Source organism: Rhea americana, unplaced genomic scaffold, assembly GCF_003343005.1.
Source record: "Rhea americana isolate MKP2758 unplaced genomic scaffold, rheAme1 scaffold_67, whole genome shotgun sequence".
Classification (NCBI taxonomy): domain Eukaryota; kingdom Metazoa; phylum Chordata; class Aves; order Rheiformes; family Rheidae; genus Rhea; species Rhea americana.
In genome coordinates this window covers 424,175-444,715 of record NW_028186834.1, presented here as the reverse complement: position 1 = coordinate 444,715, position 20,541 = coordinate 424,175, and the positions used below count along the sequence as shown (strand labels likewise).

General features: G+C 34.4%; 1 protein-coding gene across 1 annotated transcript in view; it reads right to left on the bottom strand.

The window, feature by feature from the left end:
* LRP1B (LDL receptor related protein 1B) overlaps positions 1 to 20,541 on the bottom strand; it is a 236,065-nt gene that overhangs the window by 10,052 nt on the left and 205,472 nt on the right. The window contains exons 65-68 of the mRNA XM_085320958.1: positions 18,317 to 18,478; positions 12,962 to 13,136; positions 12,230 to 12,334; positions 25 to 101 (exon numbers count right to left, since the gene is read on the bottom strand). Of these exons, the coding sequence (XP_085177084.1) occupies positions 25 to 101; positions 12,230 to 12,334; positions 12,962 to 13,136; positions 18,317 to 18,478 (519 nt within the window). The remainder of the gene's footprint in view (positions 1 to 24; positions 102 to 12,229; positions 12,335 to 12,961; positions 13,137 to 18,316; positions 18,479 to 20,541) is intronic.

Genomic DNA, 20,541 nt, shown 5'->3' with positions numbered 1-20,541 from the left:
GTTGTTTTTTTTTGAAGTACTTACTTGTACTGATGTTGTCAGACTTGCTGCTTTTGGGAGCTGGCCTCTCACACTGCGTGCCTGACCAGTTGGCTGAACATCTAAAAGGATCCAATTAAGATGGCGAAATTAATAGATGTTAGCTGTTAACGCATTAACCTATTAAAGAAACCACCAGCAGCTTCTCAAGAACTACACAAATGATAACAGTGATTCTACAAAACCAACAAGAAGCTTCATGAGAGCAACACACCATGACACTCTGAACATTCTGAATACACTACTTGAAAACTATAGCTTTGTACCTTAAATTCCTATTACTCTCATTGCAATCTTAATTCTAGTCTTTTTCCAAAATTCTTAAATAACAAAACAGCCATAACAAGCAGTGTATTAATATCTATTTTAGGAATTACTACTTACTATGCAATAATGAAGCAATATGTGAGCTGGATCTATGCATAGCCAACTTAGTCCAGCTGTGCTTATTTGTTAAGGGGCAGCGTAGCACAAACACACTATATTCTTCTATGGTCGGCTTCCACTGGGATGCTATAAAGAATACTTTGCATACAGAACCACTGTTATCTGACACTTTTCTAAGGTTTAGACACAAATCGCAGAGTTAAAAGGTGGACAGGCCTAACCACTGACATTGTCCTATGATACTAAAAGATTTGGAAAGGTACAAAATACTGAGGATAAAAAATTGTGAAATTCTTACAGGATATTTCTAGCTAGCTTTGCCAGAGGTGATTTTGACTCTCTTGTCTTTGTAGGTCGCTGTGGAGGAACAACTAGTTTCAAAACTTGCTCTTATGCCTATTCCAGTGCAATCTAACATTCATACAAATCTTTTCATTGGGTTTCACATTACATTTGAACTTTCTTCTTGGTTCTAATTTGATTTTTGCTACAATATGTTATGGAAGTGCTCAGCTCAAACTCTATGGAGATAAACAATGCACAGATGGTCTTTCAAAAATGTTTATTGATTGTTAGTTGGTTCAAAAATGTTCACACAATAGATAAAATACATTATAATTTATTAAGTTCTTTTGCTTAATCTCATAGATGGTAAATACATACTGAAATGTCCTTTCCATGAAGGACTTAACTCTTCCCAATTATTATTAAGCAATTGCAGAAAATATTGTTCACAATAATATACTTTAAAACTCAAACCAACCACCATTTTCTCTGCTGCTTACCACCACTTCAGTACATTCTAAGTTACACTTACGATTTTAATCAAAAGATGTTCTCTCCTATTCTGCAGCTTTTCCATTTTTATAGATCCCATTTGAGCAATTACATCCAATGGAAATGATTACACTGATAGCCTACCTTACTAAGTTACTATTTTAAGGAATTTGCTTTTTCAAGAGATCACTATGCAATGAATGGTTGCAAAGCCAGTATCTCTAGTCTTGTAGAGAAACACCATAAATCTTCATACTTCATATATTCTGTGTGTATCCAAACTGTCGGCATGTGACCATAGAACCATAGAACAGAAAGTTTTATATTTCTTAGGAGAATTTTTGCAACGTTGTTGGGAATGCAACGTATGTGGTTAAAGCTCCTTCTGAGAGGCAATTTTCACTTAAAACTTCACTATTGAAAAGGAATGATTTTGTTAGGAGTTAGACCTACCTTAACTTTCTACATAAATGTTTACCCTGAAAGTTTCAAACACATTCAGCTGTATAAGAGAATCATGACAACAAGCCCATGTTAGAGCAGGTGAAAGATTATAAAACGGTGGAACTAACAAGAGATTTCCACGGAAAGGAGCAGGTATAAGCTTACAAGAAAACTGCATAATGTACAGACATTTCAAAATCTCACAAGAGATAAGAAATTCACAGCAGCTAAGCAACCCTTCAGCTATATATGTAATAGATAGAAAAATTAAGGTAGGAAGATTAAAAGTTCTTTGGATAAAGAACTTCTTGGCATTTTAATTGTGAAAGTCAGCAATATTAAAATACTTCTGAGGTATTTTTTCATAAACGTCTCATAAAAACATGTTAGCTAGGTGCCACCTCATTTTCTTTATTCCAAACGTTTGTTGTCTCCAACAAACATCAATGCAACTGAGGCTAATAGGATGCGAGCCATTTTCTTCTATACTTAGAGGTAAATGATTGCTCTTTTATGGTCCAGGAAGCTAATAAAGACTCTTCTTGGGCAAACAGAATAAAAAGAGAAATGAARTCCAGAGGGAAAAAAGTGTTGTTTGCAAGGGAATTTGAGACAGAAAATAAGCTATGAGTAGGCACATGAACAGTGATGGGGTTGGGACATGGACAACTGTTGCTATAGGGATGTGGAAGAGATAAGCAGGTTTTAACTAGTTTCACTTGTCTTCAGATACAATAGTCAGAAATTATTCATAGTAACAGCAGACATTTTTCTGATATTAGAATATTTAAACTCAGACTGCTTAGTATCCAGCATGGGAAATGACTTCAGGTTTCAGCTGATGCGCATTATTTTGTATCTTTCCAAAACACCTGGTATCAGAGGCTTCCTTTCTGTAGTACTGCCACCAGTTTTGTTGTTAAAGAGACACATTTGCAGCATGGGCAAATAAAAAGACATCGATGAAGCAGCACTATGTAAGACCACTGGTTCTATTAAAGACATTCATATTATCCAGAAGGGTGAAGCAGGACAGTGCTACTGCCTAACCTGAGCTACACACAAACAAAYGCAGATGGAAATAGCTGCGGAGCTGGACACTGAAGGACATGTTGGAGTTAATTAAGTGGTGCAGGTGCTACAGTGAACACCTTAGGGTGCAAATCTCCAGTCCCCTACAGAATTAGTGCACAGTTCTGACAGCAGCAACATTCTACAGAAAAGCAGTATGACTTCCGAAAGGGAATGGCACAAACTAAGACTGCACCTAGTCTGCTGCCAAGGTCCTTAACAAAACTGCGCAATCTCTGCTATAGCTTGTTCTGCGTTTAGAAACAGATGACTGCTTGGGAAGCACACGTTCAGAACAGAACGCTGAAAAACTTCAAACTCAATACATTGGCACTTGACCAAAAGGAACAACTTGATAGTAAAATTTATGAACAAATAGAAAAAACTAGCAAAAAGGCTAAATTGGTGGCAATGTGCACTTTTTTCCTTCTCTGTCTTTCCTTTTCTTTTTTTTTTTTTTTTTTTTTTTTTTTTTTTGTGCCACAGGCATTGTCTGAAAAATATAATATAGAAGACACAATATGCAGTTAGAGGTATTTTTGTAGAGAACTGCTTTCCAACTCAATATACCAATGCATATCAAAAGACTGACAAAGAATGCAGCATTAAAAGATTTGTCTAGAAATACAGTAGAATCTGTGAAACTGTCATTACAGTATAYAGGTTGAGAGGAAACTGAAAATGTTTCTTACTTAAAAATGGTATTTCCTAATTATACAAGGTAATTTTCTAACTTTTCATTTCCTTTTGGTCAAGCCATATACAGTTATGTTTAAAAAAAAAGTAAAATATCAAAATGAAAGTTTCTTACTTCATATTTGAAAAATATTTGCATTAAAATTCCTCTTGTAAATGTCTTATCTTTAACATTAAAATTACTTGTAAGACTAGAAAATAGAACATCTGGATTATAGTTGTTTACTATCTATATTAAATAGCATTGAAAGATACAAATTAAAATAATCCCCCCCCCCCAATTCTCTGACATGACATAGCACAACAAAATCCTTAAACTAAATCACTGTACTATTCCTGAAATGCATTTAGTGATACTCTTGGAAGTAAGGCTTTCATCATACAAGCAACTGACGTTATGGTGCTATACAGAAAAACACTTTCGAGGAACTCAAAGAAAACATACAAAGAAAAATAAAATGTCACTTTAAACACAAATGTCATTATACTATAAATATATTACATACTAATATGTACAAATTATACTATATATAAATCATAATTTATAGCTGCTGTATGTGGTTCACTGCAAAGAAACAAGACTTGAGATGCAACTTGGCCTTATGATCCCAAAGCAAAAGAATGAAGTGGAATCATCAAAGCAGTTGAAGATCAGCAAACTCCCCGCTACTAGGAAAATGTATACAGTACATATATTATACATGTATTAATGTTATTAACATACAGTCAATATATAAAGATAAAATGTATCTAAATAATTATTACTGGAGCTGAAATTATACTGAGCACCCAAAATGAAAAGAATGGATCAAAGTGGTAAAGATATGAAAAGAATCAGAAATTACTGGATATATATATATATATTATATATATATATATATAAAAACTACATACAAGATTTTCTATAATGCGAAGTTAAAATCTGCTGATTTGTTCAAATTCAAGACATTTATAACAAATCTGGTTTTAGTAGAAAGATTTTAAACAACTAGCATAATAGAGTGAACTTCCTGTTGTAACTGTAATTGAGTAGCTCATTAATTAGTCTAGTAAATAATATGGAAAACATTTATTGTAAGATATCTGATGAAAGCTTCTGTTTTCTCTGCCACTTTTACAGCCGATCATGGTTAGAATTGCCTTCTACTCTTATGCAGTGTTCTTGATGCTACAGCTATTCTTCGCTGCCATAGCTTTTTTTTTTTTTTAATCAATCTTCAAAAAATACTAGGTGAGGGGATTTCAATCTGCTATGTCCTTCTTGTCCACAACCAGACTGTATCTTTTTTTGATTATAGTTCTGCCATAGTTGTGAGTCTTGTGTACATACATACACAGAAACTGTTCCCACTTAAGAAAACCTTTTGATAGGAAAGGAATGGAGAGGGGTAGAGCATTATGGAGTATGAGCTTCAGAAAAGTTCCCCCATCAAGAGAAATGTGCTCTTTCCTTTCAGATTTCCGTAACACACACACACACACACACACACACAAACTCTTTCTCCAACCTATTGAAGATAAAGCTGGCAAGAACATCTCTCTTGTCTGTTACGTTTCTGTGGGAATTAGTTTTCTAATTTTCCCAGGTCATCACTTTCCAGCATTTTGTTCTCTCTTTTAAGAAATTTCAGAACTTGTTTTCCCCATTTGTTCACCGTTGTCTTTAATATACTGCTCAGCCAAATTGTTCATTTTAGAAAAGAATWAATTCCTATTCTCTTCACTGTTCACTTGTCAGGTTCTGCTACCAAAGTTATGCCTTCTTTCAAGCTCCAGTACGAAACATACCTATTAATTAATCTGAAAGGCCACTGATTTCTCTACCAAATTTGCTCTCAAAAGCCATGCATCTGCTGACTGCAAGCAATTAAACAACTCAGGATGGCTTATTCTTCATTACAGAAGAGAGGATGTTCATTCTAATTTAGAAATACAACACACAAAGCTCTCTGAGTAGTCAACACTTTTAACCATAGGCAACTAATTTAACACTGTGAGTTGTCCTCTGAATGTCTCTACTCCTAGAAAACAGAAGATCCAAACTTAGATACACAGAACTACACAAACTTTTATGCTGAAAGTAATCTAAAAAGAAAGAAATGTCTATCCTCATATACGAGCCAGTATAGTAATATAACCTTGCTTTTATCTCCTTGARCTGCTCAGACACACTCATACAAGGTTGCTCAAAAGCCTATCCCAGTATTTACAAACTCTCTTAAATTCAGTCAGATTTAGAAAAGGACCAATACGATTTGCTATGTCTTGTATCATCTCGAATCATGTTTACTGTGAACGGGAACTTCATTATATTTCTATAACGCCTAGTGCAAGGGCATTCTAATTTGATAATATTTATGTACGAATGCAAATAATGGTAATAAAAATACTAAGATGTAATTATCGTAAGCTATAATTATGGTAAAGACATTAAAGAAACAAAGTTATTTGGGAGAGAGTAATATACTTTACTAAATTAACTGATATAGCACTGCTTTTATAACAACTGAGAAAGATCTGTTTGAAAAGTGTCTATATTCTTTACAACTCTATTGGTATAATACAAAATATAATCTCTCCCCTAAACTTTGTTTCTCTTGCATGAACTGCATATGCAGTTAGATAATTTGTGAGGAGAAACTGAGATGCGAGATAAAGTTAGCTATTAAAACACGAGAAACTGATAGAACAGATAGAACTGACATTTTCTGAAATAAATAGAAAAAGCATTTCTTGTTTCCCGTTTGAACCTGATTTCCCTTTTGTTCTGCTTTCAGTGGATTTGTGAAGTTACTGGATGTGACTCAGAAACATCTCATATGCTTCTAGTGTTATACATGTTCCCTACACAACCTAGCAGTGAGAATCCTTAAGAAATCCTTAAGAAATTTAATATGTGAATGCTAAAAAGATAGTAAGTATATGTAAGAACATATTCTTAAAAGATACCCTCAGTGGTGCATAGAAAAAGAAAAGGTCAGTACCTTAAATTTTAACATTCTGATATTAAACTCTCTATCAACCTTCTTTATTGAGCAATAAGGAAAATAACATGGAAAAAAAGAATAAAGAAATTTCTTCATATTTGTAAAAATACTGCTAAGAATTCACAATCTGGATTGCACAGCACCTTATATCCAAAGATCAGTTGCAGTATATTCTGTATCTTTCAGAACCTGACAGAGTATTCATTGAAACTAGAGCAATTTCACAAATTCATCCCTTTTAGAGGCTGATGTGCAGTCACAGTGAATTAATTCATTCATAGACTTGTTAGGTGAAAAGTACAACTTCTATTTGCAACATACAACTAATGCTCAGTTGATTCAGGTTTTAAAAACTGAATAAGAAACTGAATAGGAAGATTTCTGGATAAAAATATGCCATTAACAGTTCAGGCTGGTAAAAGCAAAGTATGCTCTTAGAGGTTTACAGTTCCTCTCAGTTCCTCTTGTATAATTATGGCTTTAGGATTGCCCTTCAGAATAGATAAATCTTATTCTCTGTTGCCTTAGTGAATGCTAATAAGGGCTTGATTGTGTATAAAGTTTGCATTCCCTACTGATCATGCCGAGAGAGAAGAGTTCTTGCTGAATGAGAATACAAATAAGCCAGCCATTTCCAATTTCTTCTTTCTAAAAATTCTCCACCAATGAATTGGAGATGAGTTTAGAAAAATATTAGTCCTTAACTGTCTCTTAGAGACCAGATAGATGTCATACATAATGCAGCCAGACGTGCAGGAAGGATAAACTGTATTCCCTAAAGACGGAGCAGAACTTACAAAGGAAGTCTTTGAGGCTACTGCACAGTGGCTCTCAGAAGCCTCTTTTCATTTATTCCTCTGACATCTCTTACTTGCCAATACGAGCTTGGTAAAATTATAAACAAGCTCCTGTTAAGAACTGCTTTGGTGCCAGAAAARCAGAAGACACTGGGATCAACTGGAGCTTGTACTGAGGTTGGCAAGAAGAACTGAGACATATATGGAATTAAACTTTTTTCTCTACATCACCGTAATTGTCTTCAACTCATTCCTCCTACTCGCTTCTCTTCACATTCCTCTAAACCATTTTAGCTTGTAAAGAGAAAAAGGGTTTAGAAGATTCTATTAACAATTCCTTGACACAGTCACTGGCAGCTGTCCTAAAACAGTGGTCTGAACAGACAATAGGAAAACTACTTTTATCTGTGTTTAGATTGTGAATGAGAAAATAAAGAGTCATCTACTAGCTTTCAGACTTCCTCTTCTTCTGATTGCCAATTCATCTGACTCTCTGCCTTACATTCAGGACAATCTCAAATTTAATCTTCTCTACCACTCTCTTTTCTTCCCCATTTTCATTCTTCCTTTCTCCATCTTACAATACATTTAATGAAAAACCCCTCCAGAATTATCTTCAAAAAACCCTGTCCAGATAACAGAGAAAGGAGGACAGTACAATTTCGCTTTGAAACCACTACATTACTGATGTGCTTTAGTGCTTTCCTTTTATTTGAGGTCGGATTATTCACTCTATTGCATAGCACAGGTGTCTACTAAAATTGGTCTTGGGAATATTGTCACAGTAAGAATAAAAAAGTAAATCAACTAAATAAGAAACTCACTGTGTTTAAAATCATCCTCATCTTCTCTGTGGAAGATATCCTTCTCAAAGAGAAGTATTGCAACTTTCATTAAGAAAACACTGCTTCAAATTGTTTCAACTTCTAGAAGCAAGATCTAATACTGCTTTTGCACAGGTCCTACTCTTCTTTTTTCTTATATCTTCTTTAAGCCTTTGTTTTCTACATTTCCCTAATTATGTCTTTTGGAAAGTATGGAAGAGTTTGATTTTGTCTTGGACAGCTGAATACTTTTCTTTGGATTTCTGAGGCTTGTTTCTTTACTTTCTGTGGTTGAGTCCAAACCTTGGTTACTGCATGTCCTGAACTGTGGCCTCAAATGAATCTGGAGGAAAAAAATGTTATCTTTATCTGTCTAAGGGAACTGTTTGGCAGCATAAAGCTTTTCAGCATATCTCCTATTTTAACAATCCGCCTTTGCATTTCTTTCAATTACGGACTGTTGGAAAAGCAGGAAGACAGCATCAGTGGGCGTATGCATCCTATGATCCCTTTCTGCTAGCATGGATCTTTGCAATTCTTGGCCATGGGCTCACAAAGAAGTTCTGAGGAGGTTAAAATTCGCATTATCAACTCAAAGACTAACCACAGATTCCAAGATGGTTTAATATTTTTTATCATTATTATTTTGATGGTAACTATAGCTAAACAAAACCAAAAGATTATGAGAACAGGTAATGTGAAAAAAGGCGTAAAGGTGTTACTCCACAAGCAATGCAATTAACTGCTGAAATCCTGCTGTCAATATCTCTGTGAGTTTTGATGCCAGTTGAAACAAAATGCAACTCTTACTGGCTATAAAAAAGGTAATGCTTCAGAAGAAAATTCATCTTAAAAATAACAAAAAACCAAAACAATTTTCTCTGTTTTTCTGTAAAAATCCTGCATTAGATAAAAAGTAAACTTTTACAGTTCAAATAATTAACACTGTTTTGACTAATGACAAGTACAACAATTTCCTTGTTTTATGTACACTCAGTCAGAGCTACTTTTCAATGGACTTTGGCAGCTGAAGGTACAGAGTTTCATTGCTTCAGAATACTGACATAGGAATTGTGATCATCATTTAAATAAAATAAGAAAATTATTCACCATACCTAATAATTCTAATTGCTACCCACCAACAGACAAACACATGACATCCCCACAGTGCATTATGGGTTTATAAACCATGCATTTAGATGAGATAAGATTAAAGCTGTTGGAGTTTCTGTATTTCAACTGACTACCTTCTAGGTCTTTGCTTCATGACTTGAATTCTGACTTTGGCATAACAACTGGTGAGTAAATCCACGTATTTCTGACTGGTATTTCATGTCACTGTGTATGTCTGACATACAGTATTTTCAAAGGCAAAGGTAGTTTCCTTTCCTAGTGGGGATTAAAACTCTCTTTTTAAGAAACAGGCCTAAAATCCATCAGAGAAACACAGCTTGCAAAAATATCTATTTTATATGATGTACCTTTCCTATTTTGATTTGTTTGATAGTTTCTATTTTAAAGCACATTTATATGAGGTTAACAAAGAGGCTTATGAATACAAGCTCAGCTGTTGAAATAGCAGCTAAATAGCTTTTCTGTTCCCTTCCCTGTGTAGATAACAAATGAAAGTTAGTTTTGGACTGAAAACATGTGCAATATCACTATTTGCTAAACTTTATGTGTACGATTAACTTGGTAAAATATCTCACAATGTGAACAATAAAAGCCAAGTGGCATTTTCTTTATTTTCAACATACTTATTGAAATTATTTTCATTTCTCACTCCAATGATATAGATACTCCAACAGTCTATGTTTAAATATACTCATCAGTGCAACTATCAAAGGGTAAGTGTGTATTACCAAAACGAGCCCCCCGATTAAGAATATATTGTGAAATGTATGTGAATGTTCATGACTTGACCCAATGAACTGTGGCCTGAAATGATGTCACACAATGCGCAGCATTAAGTGGAAGGTTAAACCTACTTGCATCTCGGTTCATTAAACGCAGTTAAAGTGCAAATTCCCTCATTCTGACAGTAGTAATCACAAGGGTTCACTTTCTGGTCACAGCGCTGACTTTTAAACCCCACAGAGCATCTGCAGAATTTCAGTAAAATAGACCTACATAAATATTCTGCCTTTTGCTGAGCAGATTTTAAACGCAGTACATACAATGATGGCAAGGCACACACACATACACATGCGCACACACACAGATATTAAATAATACTCTTTTTTACATGGAAGGTCCAATCTGATACTACACTGCAAAGTTTGATAATCAGTGTTAGTCAAATACCAGTAAAACAATGGGTCTGTACAAACTTCTGCATTCACAAAGCTAATATTCTTAACTAGATATTATTGCTAAATGTGCTACACATTTGTATTGATTGATGTGAAGTGCAATTGCCTTAAAACGTTCATGACTGTTTTCTTAGTAGTTGGCAGTGTTGGTGTAATCAACAGCTTTTATGTATTGTAAATCCATACACAAATGAATATATGAAACTCGTTTTCCTCAATATGCTATTCCATAAAAATGTGAAAAACTATAAACCTGTTCAATCAGAAAAGAAAGGAAGAATCATAAGCTTCCGAAACGGCTATATGGAGTGTTTAAGCATGTGAATTACCAGACTTAGTTATCATATTTAAGCCTAGCATGTTACAGCTGTGAGATTCTTCTTTTGCTGAGAGTTATGAATCTCTCTGCTCCTCTGCTAAGATATTTATGGAGCTATAAATATCAAAATAGTAAAAAAAGAGAGAGAGAGACACGTACACAGGCATTTTAAATGTTTTCAGTTGAGTAAGGACCACAACACAGAACTGCATTCATGAAAACTCAGGTTAGCTGTTCTTAATCCCACAGCTGCATATAGTACGTATGTTATGTATGCATACATACTTTCTTCTCAATAGTATAGCACCTACAGCTTTGCTCCTTTGCACATTCAGAAGCGCTTCAGCTTTCACAGCGATGAACAGCTTGGTCCCTCTCTCACACTGGTCAGACTACAAAAGCTAGGTGATTCTCTATCTAACTTCCTTCAGACTCCAAATACAACAGGCATCTAAGATCACCTGCCTCATACATATCAACAAAATGAAGGGATGGCTGCACTTTCTTTACAAAGTTGTTGTAGTGCCAGATCCCTTGGGACAATAACTTATGTCACTCTGGAAATGAGAAACTAAGGTTCAATTACTTCTTCTAGCATCTCATACACTCTTGGAGAATGCTCTGACCTCCAGGTTGTTCTAAGAAGTGGAAGACTATTCAATAACTAAGCTTTTCGGCAGTGTGAAAAAGATAGGAAGATATATTAGCCCAGTATGACTCAGTAGCTTAGGTGATTAGGTGTTGCAACTGAGAGTAGGAAAGAAATTAATTTCCTGCTACAATGACTATTTCTATATTTTACATCTATCAGCTGAACAAGAAGATACACCACAGCTCTCAAGCAAGGACTCGAACAGGTTTTTCTACCTCTTAAGAGAGTACTTTACTGTCTAGACTACAGAATCACATTTCCTTTGGCATTTTATGTCTAGGCTTAAGAAATGTATCTTGARTTATTTTCTCAATAGTGGTGCATATCTGCAGGAGGGAGAGTGCAATCTCACAACAGAACAGTTATGGTTTATAGGTAGTGTAAAGGTTAGGGCAGAAGCAATAGATACATGTACCTACCCTCAGACACATATAAAAAATAAACACAGAAATTATTCTTCCTTACAGGCTCCTTACAGACGTGTTCCACCATCACCTCTGACCATCCTTTTAGAAGAAAAGGCTTCATCTGTCTTTGAGAACCAGGTGCAGGCAAACATCTTTTCAAGAGCTTCAGAGGCTACCTGCCCCATATACTTCATAGGGAAGCAAGACACCTACTTTGCACCTCCGGATGTCATTCCAGAACAAATACCTAAATGTGTTTTAGACCCAGCCTGAAATTACTAAAGTCTAAAAAGATACACCTATATATATTTTGCAATATATATCTTACATACATCTTGCGATACCCATATTGCAAGTAGTAGACAAAGTATCAGGTTATAGAAATAGCTAGAAAAAGTACCACCACAAGATACCACTGCAAACACCACATTACATTTCCTAAACATATGCATATATAAACTTTAGTATTTGTTGGCTCACAGTTATTTTAATTACCTACACAGTGCAATATACTCACAGACAGACAGGTATATTTGTGTCTGGGTCCAGTTGACATGTACCACCATTGTAACAGTAGCCATCACACAGCTGACAAGAAGAGGCAATCTTTCCATTACTGCAGCTGTCATGTTTAAAAAAATACAAATAGCCATGAGTATTTTTTTAAATCCATTGTGAATTACTTTATAGTTATCTATATATTAAAATATATATTTTAGGATATATACAAGATCTACTAATTACAGGAATTCTAAGTTTCCACCCTGAAAAACTTAGCATAGGCAGTGAGCCTTTCATTAAAAATATTTTAAATCTTTCCTTTTAAGTTCATGAAAACCAACTATTCCTATACAATCACTCAGCAACACAACTGTATATCCCACTACATATGATTTCATTAGTATATAGTATGTCTCTACCATTGTCACAGATACTGCAGAAAGAAGAACAAATTTAAGAAATGTGGTAAAACTAGACTATTAACTTCATTAAATATTCCTATTAGAATATTTTCCAAGTGAAGAGCTGCTCAGTCTCCTGCTATATGATGCAGTGATGAGTGCCCTGAAAATTGGTTTAAAAAGGCAGGAGTCAGTAGGTTCTTCTAGAATTAATTTCCTGTATGCGTAAAGACACTGTTCTGATGTGACTGATTCAGGGCTAGCCACTGTGCAACTAATTTTACAGATTTAAAGTATTTAATGGCTACTAAATATGCAATTTTGAACGTACCCCCCCACACACTTACTTGCATGCTATATCATTACTGTCCTTGTTTATTATGCAGTGTCCCCCATGACATCTTACACACTTGTCTACTTCACATTTTGGACCTTCAAATCGTACTGGACAGACACATTCTACACTTCCATCATCAGAAATAGTACAAGATTCAGAATTCACACAATAATGGTGGCAAACATCTGCAAACAATATGAAAGCTAGATATTAAAAAATATGAAAGATTATCACATCATAAAAAGTAATGTCTTCAGTTTTTGGCTTTTATAAGGTACAATAACAAAAATAAAATGGCAAATGAAGCTAATGACTCATTGGTAAGTATAAGTAAGAATCAAGAATACCTAAAAACAGGCACACAGTATATAGTAGCCTGGTTATAACTGCAGTGTGAAAAACTTAGAAGAAAACAGGTATAAGCTCTTAAGAGATTTTTTTTTCTTCAAGATGTTTAACCATCTATAGCATTGYCCCATATGATATGACTAGTGAGAAGAAAAGCAGAGCAACGTTAATATATTTTTTATGGGACATAGGCTGGAAAAAAATCTTTTGATATGCTCATATTAGTGTTAACACTGTTATGTGATACTGAAATAGATATAGTATTTTGAAATAATTTTTATTTTCATTTATCCACATATTAAATTTTCATGAAGTTATAATAATAATGTATAAAGACATAATCCATAAATTCTACAGAAAAGTATACACATGCTTATCTTCGTAGACTTTGCAAGACCCCATTAGCTCATTTAACTGCTTAAATGTCCATAGGACTAAGATTTCAGGCAGTGATTTCTTTAACACTCCAGAAGCATCAGAAGCTCTCTTTTTTCCCCATATCCTTTTAAAAGAAATAAGTTGCTTGAAGAGGCTTCCAGTTCTACAAAACACTGACATTTTAACATTTAGGTTCATTTCCATTTACGCAGTATTGACAGCTTTCTTTTGATAGAACAGCTCTTTTTAAAATTCTTGTCATTTAAGCTCCTCAGCGGGGCCAAACCACTTAAAATCTCTCTGCTTCTAATACTTTCTTCAGTTCTGAGTGGTTAATATTGTCTTGAGCTTTTCATCGTGTTCCTGACGGGCAGCTGAAATAACTCAAATAGAGCCTGTATATAATTCTGAGCTATCTGTCCATGTCAACTTAGAGTTAAAATATTCCACATAAACGAAATACTACCTTTCTGTCATTACTGAAACGTTCCTGTCTATTTAAGCTCAGGATACGACTGAGGGCGACTCAGTAGCAGCTAGAAGTAGAGCTTTATCAAGCTGTTCACTAGAAAACAAAATTTTGGCTGAATGGCACCTTCCGTCTTGAATCTGAAAACGTAAACGCTCAAAACTGTTGTTCCACTGGGAGGCACATTGAAAAAAAAGYGTATTAGAGACTACTAAAATTAATATATTTTCCTGAGCATATTCAAGWCTGCTGGATGATTGGGATATGTATTTTGCTTACGCTTCTCTGTGTTTATTTTTCCCCCTCATCAGAGATGTATTTTATGGGCTGTCAGGCCAGTCTAACTCCTAATTTTGGAAAGAACTCTGATAAAGGGCAAGGGAGTTCTGCTTGACTCTTGCCATTACACATCTCCACCTACCTATGCAGACTATAGACTAAGCTCCTTAGATGATCTCTACCAAGGCAGCAGAGAGGCTTAAAAGATACTAACTGAAGTAGTTATTTGTAGCCCCTCGATTCAAGGTCCAGATAGGTACTTCTTTGGGATGGTGCCAGCATCTTTTTTCCTTTACACCCCCCCCTTTTGTTTTAAAAGCTATTATTAAGAGATATTTTATGAAAAAAAACATTGCAAGAGGCAAGTGTTTTCAGGGCTGTTAGGACAAAAATTCCCCCAAATTGAAAAGTAAGACCTTTATACTTTCTAAAAAGATTACTGCTTTTTATTATTGATTATAGTCTCAAATTCCATTAATCTTCTGCTATATCTAAAATGTGACTGCTGCATTTGTGGACTGAAATGGCACACAAATAATTCTTTTTTCTTTCAGGAATTTCAGTTTCAGGGAAAATAACAGCTTGTGAGATCACTACATGCACTTTCAGTTATAGTAAGCGGATGAAAACATTTTCTTTTTTTTTTTTTTTTAGGTTTTTGGTTCTTAAATGGTTCAAGATACAAACTTTAAATACTCTGTATGTCTCCTTTTAGGAATTTTGAATATGAAATTATATGCAAATACATCAAATACGTGTGTATATAATCACATGCATAACCTTAGTGAAATTCTTTATATATTCATTTACTTTTAAATTCATTTTTCCAGTGCTTTGACATGGAGCACATTTTGGTTATTAGCCTTTATGTGAACTAATTGCAGGAGAAATTCTGCATTGGGTAATTGGAGATGATAAGTGTGACGAAAATAAGCTCCTCACAATCTGGCAATACAGCAAGTAAATGTCCTGTCCTTGCCATAAAAAATAAGAATAATATTTTCAACCTGAAGGCATACCTATTCATTTGCATGTATCATTCCTTCCTTATGAATTGGTTTTAGTTACATCATAAAGAGACTAAAAAAGATAATTTAGAGGCAACTAATCTTTGTAATAAGGCTATATTAATACATTCCAACATACATACAAGGTGAAAAGAGAAAAAGAGAAAAGAAAGCATACAGATTTKTTTACATTTACACTTTTAACTGTGAACCTTAAAGTTATATAAAACATTTATTAGTCACAAAAAATAGTCTAAAACATTGTAAGCTTTTTTCCTAAAAGCTTTAAGGTTTAAACAAACAAAACCCTAATTATACTTTGTTTACTTTAATAAATTTGGGTGCCTCTGAATTGTGGCATTTTTCCAAAGCATCAGTATATAATCCAAATCTGATAATAAGCACTCTATTTTAAAAGTACCCCTGAATTTACATTTAAATTAATTCTTTTTTTAAAAAAAAGAAAGATGTATGCAGAAGCATTCAACTAGAAACAATTTGTTTGGTTTTGGGTAAGCCTCAAGTAAATATTTTTTCTTAATCTGTGTGTCTGTCTGTGCATGATTTATGTACTATACTGTTTTCAAATACCCAATTGTGTTTGCAGATAGTTATTTGTGGATCCATGCAGTTTGTTTAAAACCAAGTGGGACAGAATCACAATTACTGCTGTTTTTCCATTCAAAGGTTTCAATTTATTTCTAGTCTCCCAACTGGAAATACATTCAGTTTATTTCAGTGCAAATCCTATTTCAGATACACACTCTTTTCTTGTTTGACAGACCTTTCGCTAAAACTAAATACTTTTTGTACCTGGTAGATAATTCTAAACCAGACCTTTATAATCGCTAATTTCCTTTCCATTCGGTTTAAATCTAGCTGTCTTTGGTTAATTCACTGAATTATGTAAGAAAGAAATGACGGATTTCACATTTAATATTCTATTCTACAACAAGCACTATGACAGTCTTCTATTTTTTATATACATTACTATATCCAAATCTGATTAAACTTGAGAGAAGATATACAGTGGTTGTAAGAGTATATGTTCTCTTATATTCTTCTACAGTTGCTCGCAAAGAAAGTTATTGTAACACTTAGTACCAGAGTGATTAGCATTTCTCAGGTRCTTTAATTTATAAGACATTTATATGTTTTAAGAGACAAGACTCAAATATGCAGTAAGGAGCAATATGAATATAATACTACATTTCAATCAGCAAAAGTGGTTTATTTTATACGATGCCGAGTGGCTTTAGCAACATTCTCTGCTAAAATTTAAAAAATGAGTTTAGTTTGTCCCAGATAATGTGAGTCTTTTCCATTCAACACATGCAGGTGGTAAACAAAAGATTCACATAAATATAAAATYTAAATCTATACCTCCTTTTTCAAGAAAAGGCAGAGATAAGGGAGAGAGAGAGAGACTTGAGAGAGACTGGGACAGACAGATAGACAGAGAGATACGGGGTTCTGTGTGTATGTACGTGTAAGTTCATCTGTTACACTGTCTTAAGGCAAAAGACATCTAATAATACTCAGAAAAAGACAAAACCATTTTCTATCATCCTAAATAATGAACTCCCATGAAGAATTAGTATGGATCTGTAACAATTCTATTTCTGAGTCAAAGAATATAGTCATGGTCAAGTTAACCAAAAGTATTTCCTTCAAGTCCAAAGAGCTTTCATGAGGTTAGTGTTACAAATTGCAAGTTATTTCTTGGAGATCTAAAAAAAAAATCTTCTTTCTCACTGCAATTTTTCTACAAATTTATAAATCTAAAATCAAGAGATTAAGAATGCATGATTGAATAGCTTACACTTACCAAAGGAGAGTATCAAATAAAGTTCCCATATTTTGGACATAACAATAGAAATAACTGTATTTTGTATGCTTCAGCAAGGTTTTGGGCACATCAGGAGAAGACAAAGAACAAGTATTCCTAATGGTTTAATCTCAGACAGAAGAGTGCTATAGTCAAAGCAAAACAGGAATACAAAAAAGGAGATTTTCTAAGAAACAAATTCTGATCTCAGAACAATAATCACTTTTACATTAGAGTTGTTACTGAGGCATCATGTCAGAGAGACTTGAAGAAGACAAACTGAAATTCTGAAATGAGTAACCAACAGAAGAAATTCAAGATTATGTTCAGATTTCCTGACTCTCTGGAAAAGAGGAAACAGTGATCCACGTAAAGAGAACGTATGGAGAAAAACCATAAATGGAATAAGAACAGAAGGCCTATTGGTAGATAATCTTTCCTCTCCCCTCTATAAAAAGACTAAAAATTTAGACAAAATTCTAAACAGACAGAACTGCATGGAAACCTTTGGAAAACAGTATCTCAGCGAGAAGAGACTGGTCAGTCAGCATGAGAACCACAGCTGCAAAGGACAGAACCTAAGCTGTGAGCATCAAAAAAGGGAAATACTTAAAAAWCCTGATTTCCAATACTATGAGAGAGCAGAAACCAGGCAAAAGGTAGTCTTGGGCTGAGTAAGATGAAGTAATAGAGAGGAGTGAAAGTCAGAGCAGTGGTTGTCAATATGCTGCTTACTTGTGTGAGAAATAAAAAGGAAAGGCAAGGCAGCAGCTGGAAACACAATTGCTGGAGCATCTAGGAGATAAGGGATACCTTCTTATATTTTAACCAAATATGTCATTTCACTATTTTCATGATTTCCACTAACATCCAATTACAAATGTGGATGTTTAAGTAGAAAATTTTAATACAATTATACCATTTCTATTGACAAAATAAGTTGTCTTGTACAGTTCTATTTTAGATGTTATTGAAGAAAATGCTGAAATAAACCATTTATACAAAAACTCTTTGTTCTCCTGCATATGTAAATGGATTTTGTGGAAAATTACTTACAATACTGACACCTGTCTCCTGTATACTCAGGCAAGCAGTGACAGAAGGGTTGATTTCCAGCAGTGACACTGCAGGTTCCTCCGTTTTGGCAAAAGTGATCACAGACTGTCTGATTGCAGTTTGGTCCTGTAAAACCCAGCGCACAACTGCAGGTAGGCCTCCCTATTTGAAACAAAGAACACTATTTTATAATAAAAATAAATAAACATTAGAATAAGAAAAAGTAATCAAATTTCTCATAACAGAGCAAATTAGCACTACAAAAGTTAGCCCTGTAAGATATGAATACCTCAAAATACCTATTCATTTTATATTCGTACATGTCAGGTCATTAACTATTTATTTGGGAATTATTTTAAAAGACAATCTTAAACAGGAATTTAAAACCATAAATTTGTGAAAAGCTCTTCAAATCAGCCAGCCAGATTGAGTTCCTCTAGTTGCAGAAGACAAATGGTTATATGGTCACCATTACAATGTCCTCAGAATGTACTCAACTGTTCTCAAGACTGCAAACTTTTATGTAAATCACATGGATAGATACACACTTACTAATACTTACTAATGCACTAATAGTCAATTTTACATTGACTATTTTTAATCTACATTTTGCATTACAATTTTTACTAGATCACAGATGTGTGCTTATTCTGTTGTCCTGCTGCTCTCATATAATAAAYAACTTAAATATGGCTATATTGTATCAGACCAAAGGTGCATGTAATGCCAGAATTCAATATCTGAAAAGTAGCAAACACCGTGGGAAAAAGGCAGATATTTACTCAAAATAAACTCCTGCTGTAGAGTAGATTGCTTTTTAGGGATTTTAAAATATTGTCTAAGACCCTCACATATTTTCCTGCTATAGTTTTCCCCTATTTTAATTTTTCTGTAATTTCCTTTATTTAAATCTCAGGTCTTCAGGATTTATAGCTTTGTTGCATTTTCATTGTTTCATTAAACTTTTTCATTCTTCACTAATTGATTGATCCTCAAGGTTTGTTTTCTTTAAAACAAAACTCTAGATACAAATGCCTTCCTGTCTTCTGACTTTGCTCTTAAATCTCATTTGTAACCTTCTGTTTAGGTCAAATGCCTTGATGTGTCCAGCCAGCCCTCTCCCTTCATGCTTTCAAATAATCTATTCTCAYTCTTGTTTCTTTCTTGCAAAACTCCTCTTCTGCCTCCATCCTTGACCACTTTTCTTTCACTTGGCCTTTTGGGCTTTCTTAAACTTATAGAAGGGTTGGCTAGATAGCACACCAGAGAAGCTATGGTTGACATAGTCCTGAGCAGCACATAGAATTTTGTTTAAAATGTACAGAAGTCACTGTGGAACAGTTTCCATAGCATACTTACATTCTGCATCCTTGCACAAGCACCAAAAGCCAAAGTAGTCAAATGAGTCAGATTGAATTACTTTCCCATAATTATCTCTGATCTTCATAGTAATCTACCAGGAAATCCTTACTGCTGCCTGATTTAGTCCCTCTCTTGCTGTCTTTTGCCTSAATTCATCGTTTCCTGAGTATGTTTTCATATGCTGTCTGGTATAGGTATCCGCATCTACTTTCAAATTCACATTTGTCTTCTGATGTCCCCTAGCACAGCTGTCCATAGAACTCTGAACTGTGCAACTCCTCCCATCTTCTCCTTATTTCTTCTCTATTTAGTTTTCTGTCTCTTTAACATCCTGTGAATTAAACTATTTCATAAATCCCACAATAYTCTTTCTCCTAGTCTACCTCTGTTTTAACTTTATACCATAATTTAGTATCACTTTCACTGGACAATTTGTCAATGCAAAAGAAGTGCCCTCATTTTTTCTACTTCCTCTGAGGCATACAGAATGATTTACTTATTATTTTTCTTTCCTCTACTTCTTAATCTTCTGTTACTTCAAATGCTTCACTTAATTCTTTTCCGTATTTTCTATTTTAAGCTATGCTAAATGAAAGTGTTTTGCAAATCATCCTAAAGGCCATGAGATCAGTTAGTCTCTTCAGCTAATGAGTACTGCAGGAACAAAACCATTGACTTAAAATAGCTCCAACCAGTTTAATATGCATCAGCCTGGTTATTCATATCTGTCCCTTGTGATATAAACATTAAATCAAAGATGTTGAACTCAGATGTTAGCACAGACTCTTTTTTTTTCCCCACACACAAATACACTTGTATTCAAATTTGTCACCCAGACTCAGGCGGTTTCACATAATTCTAAT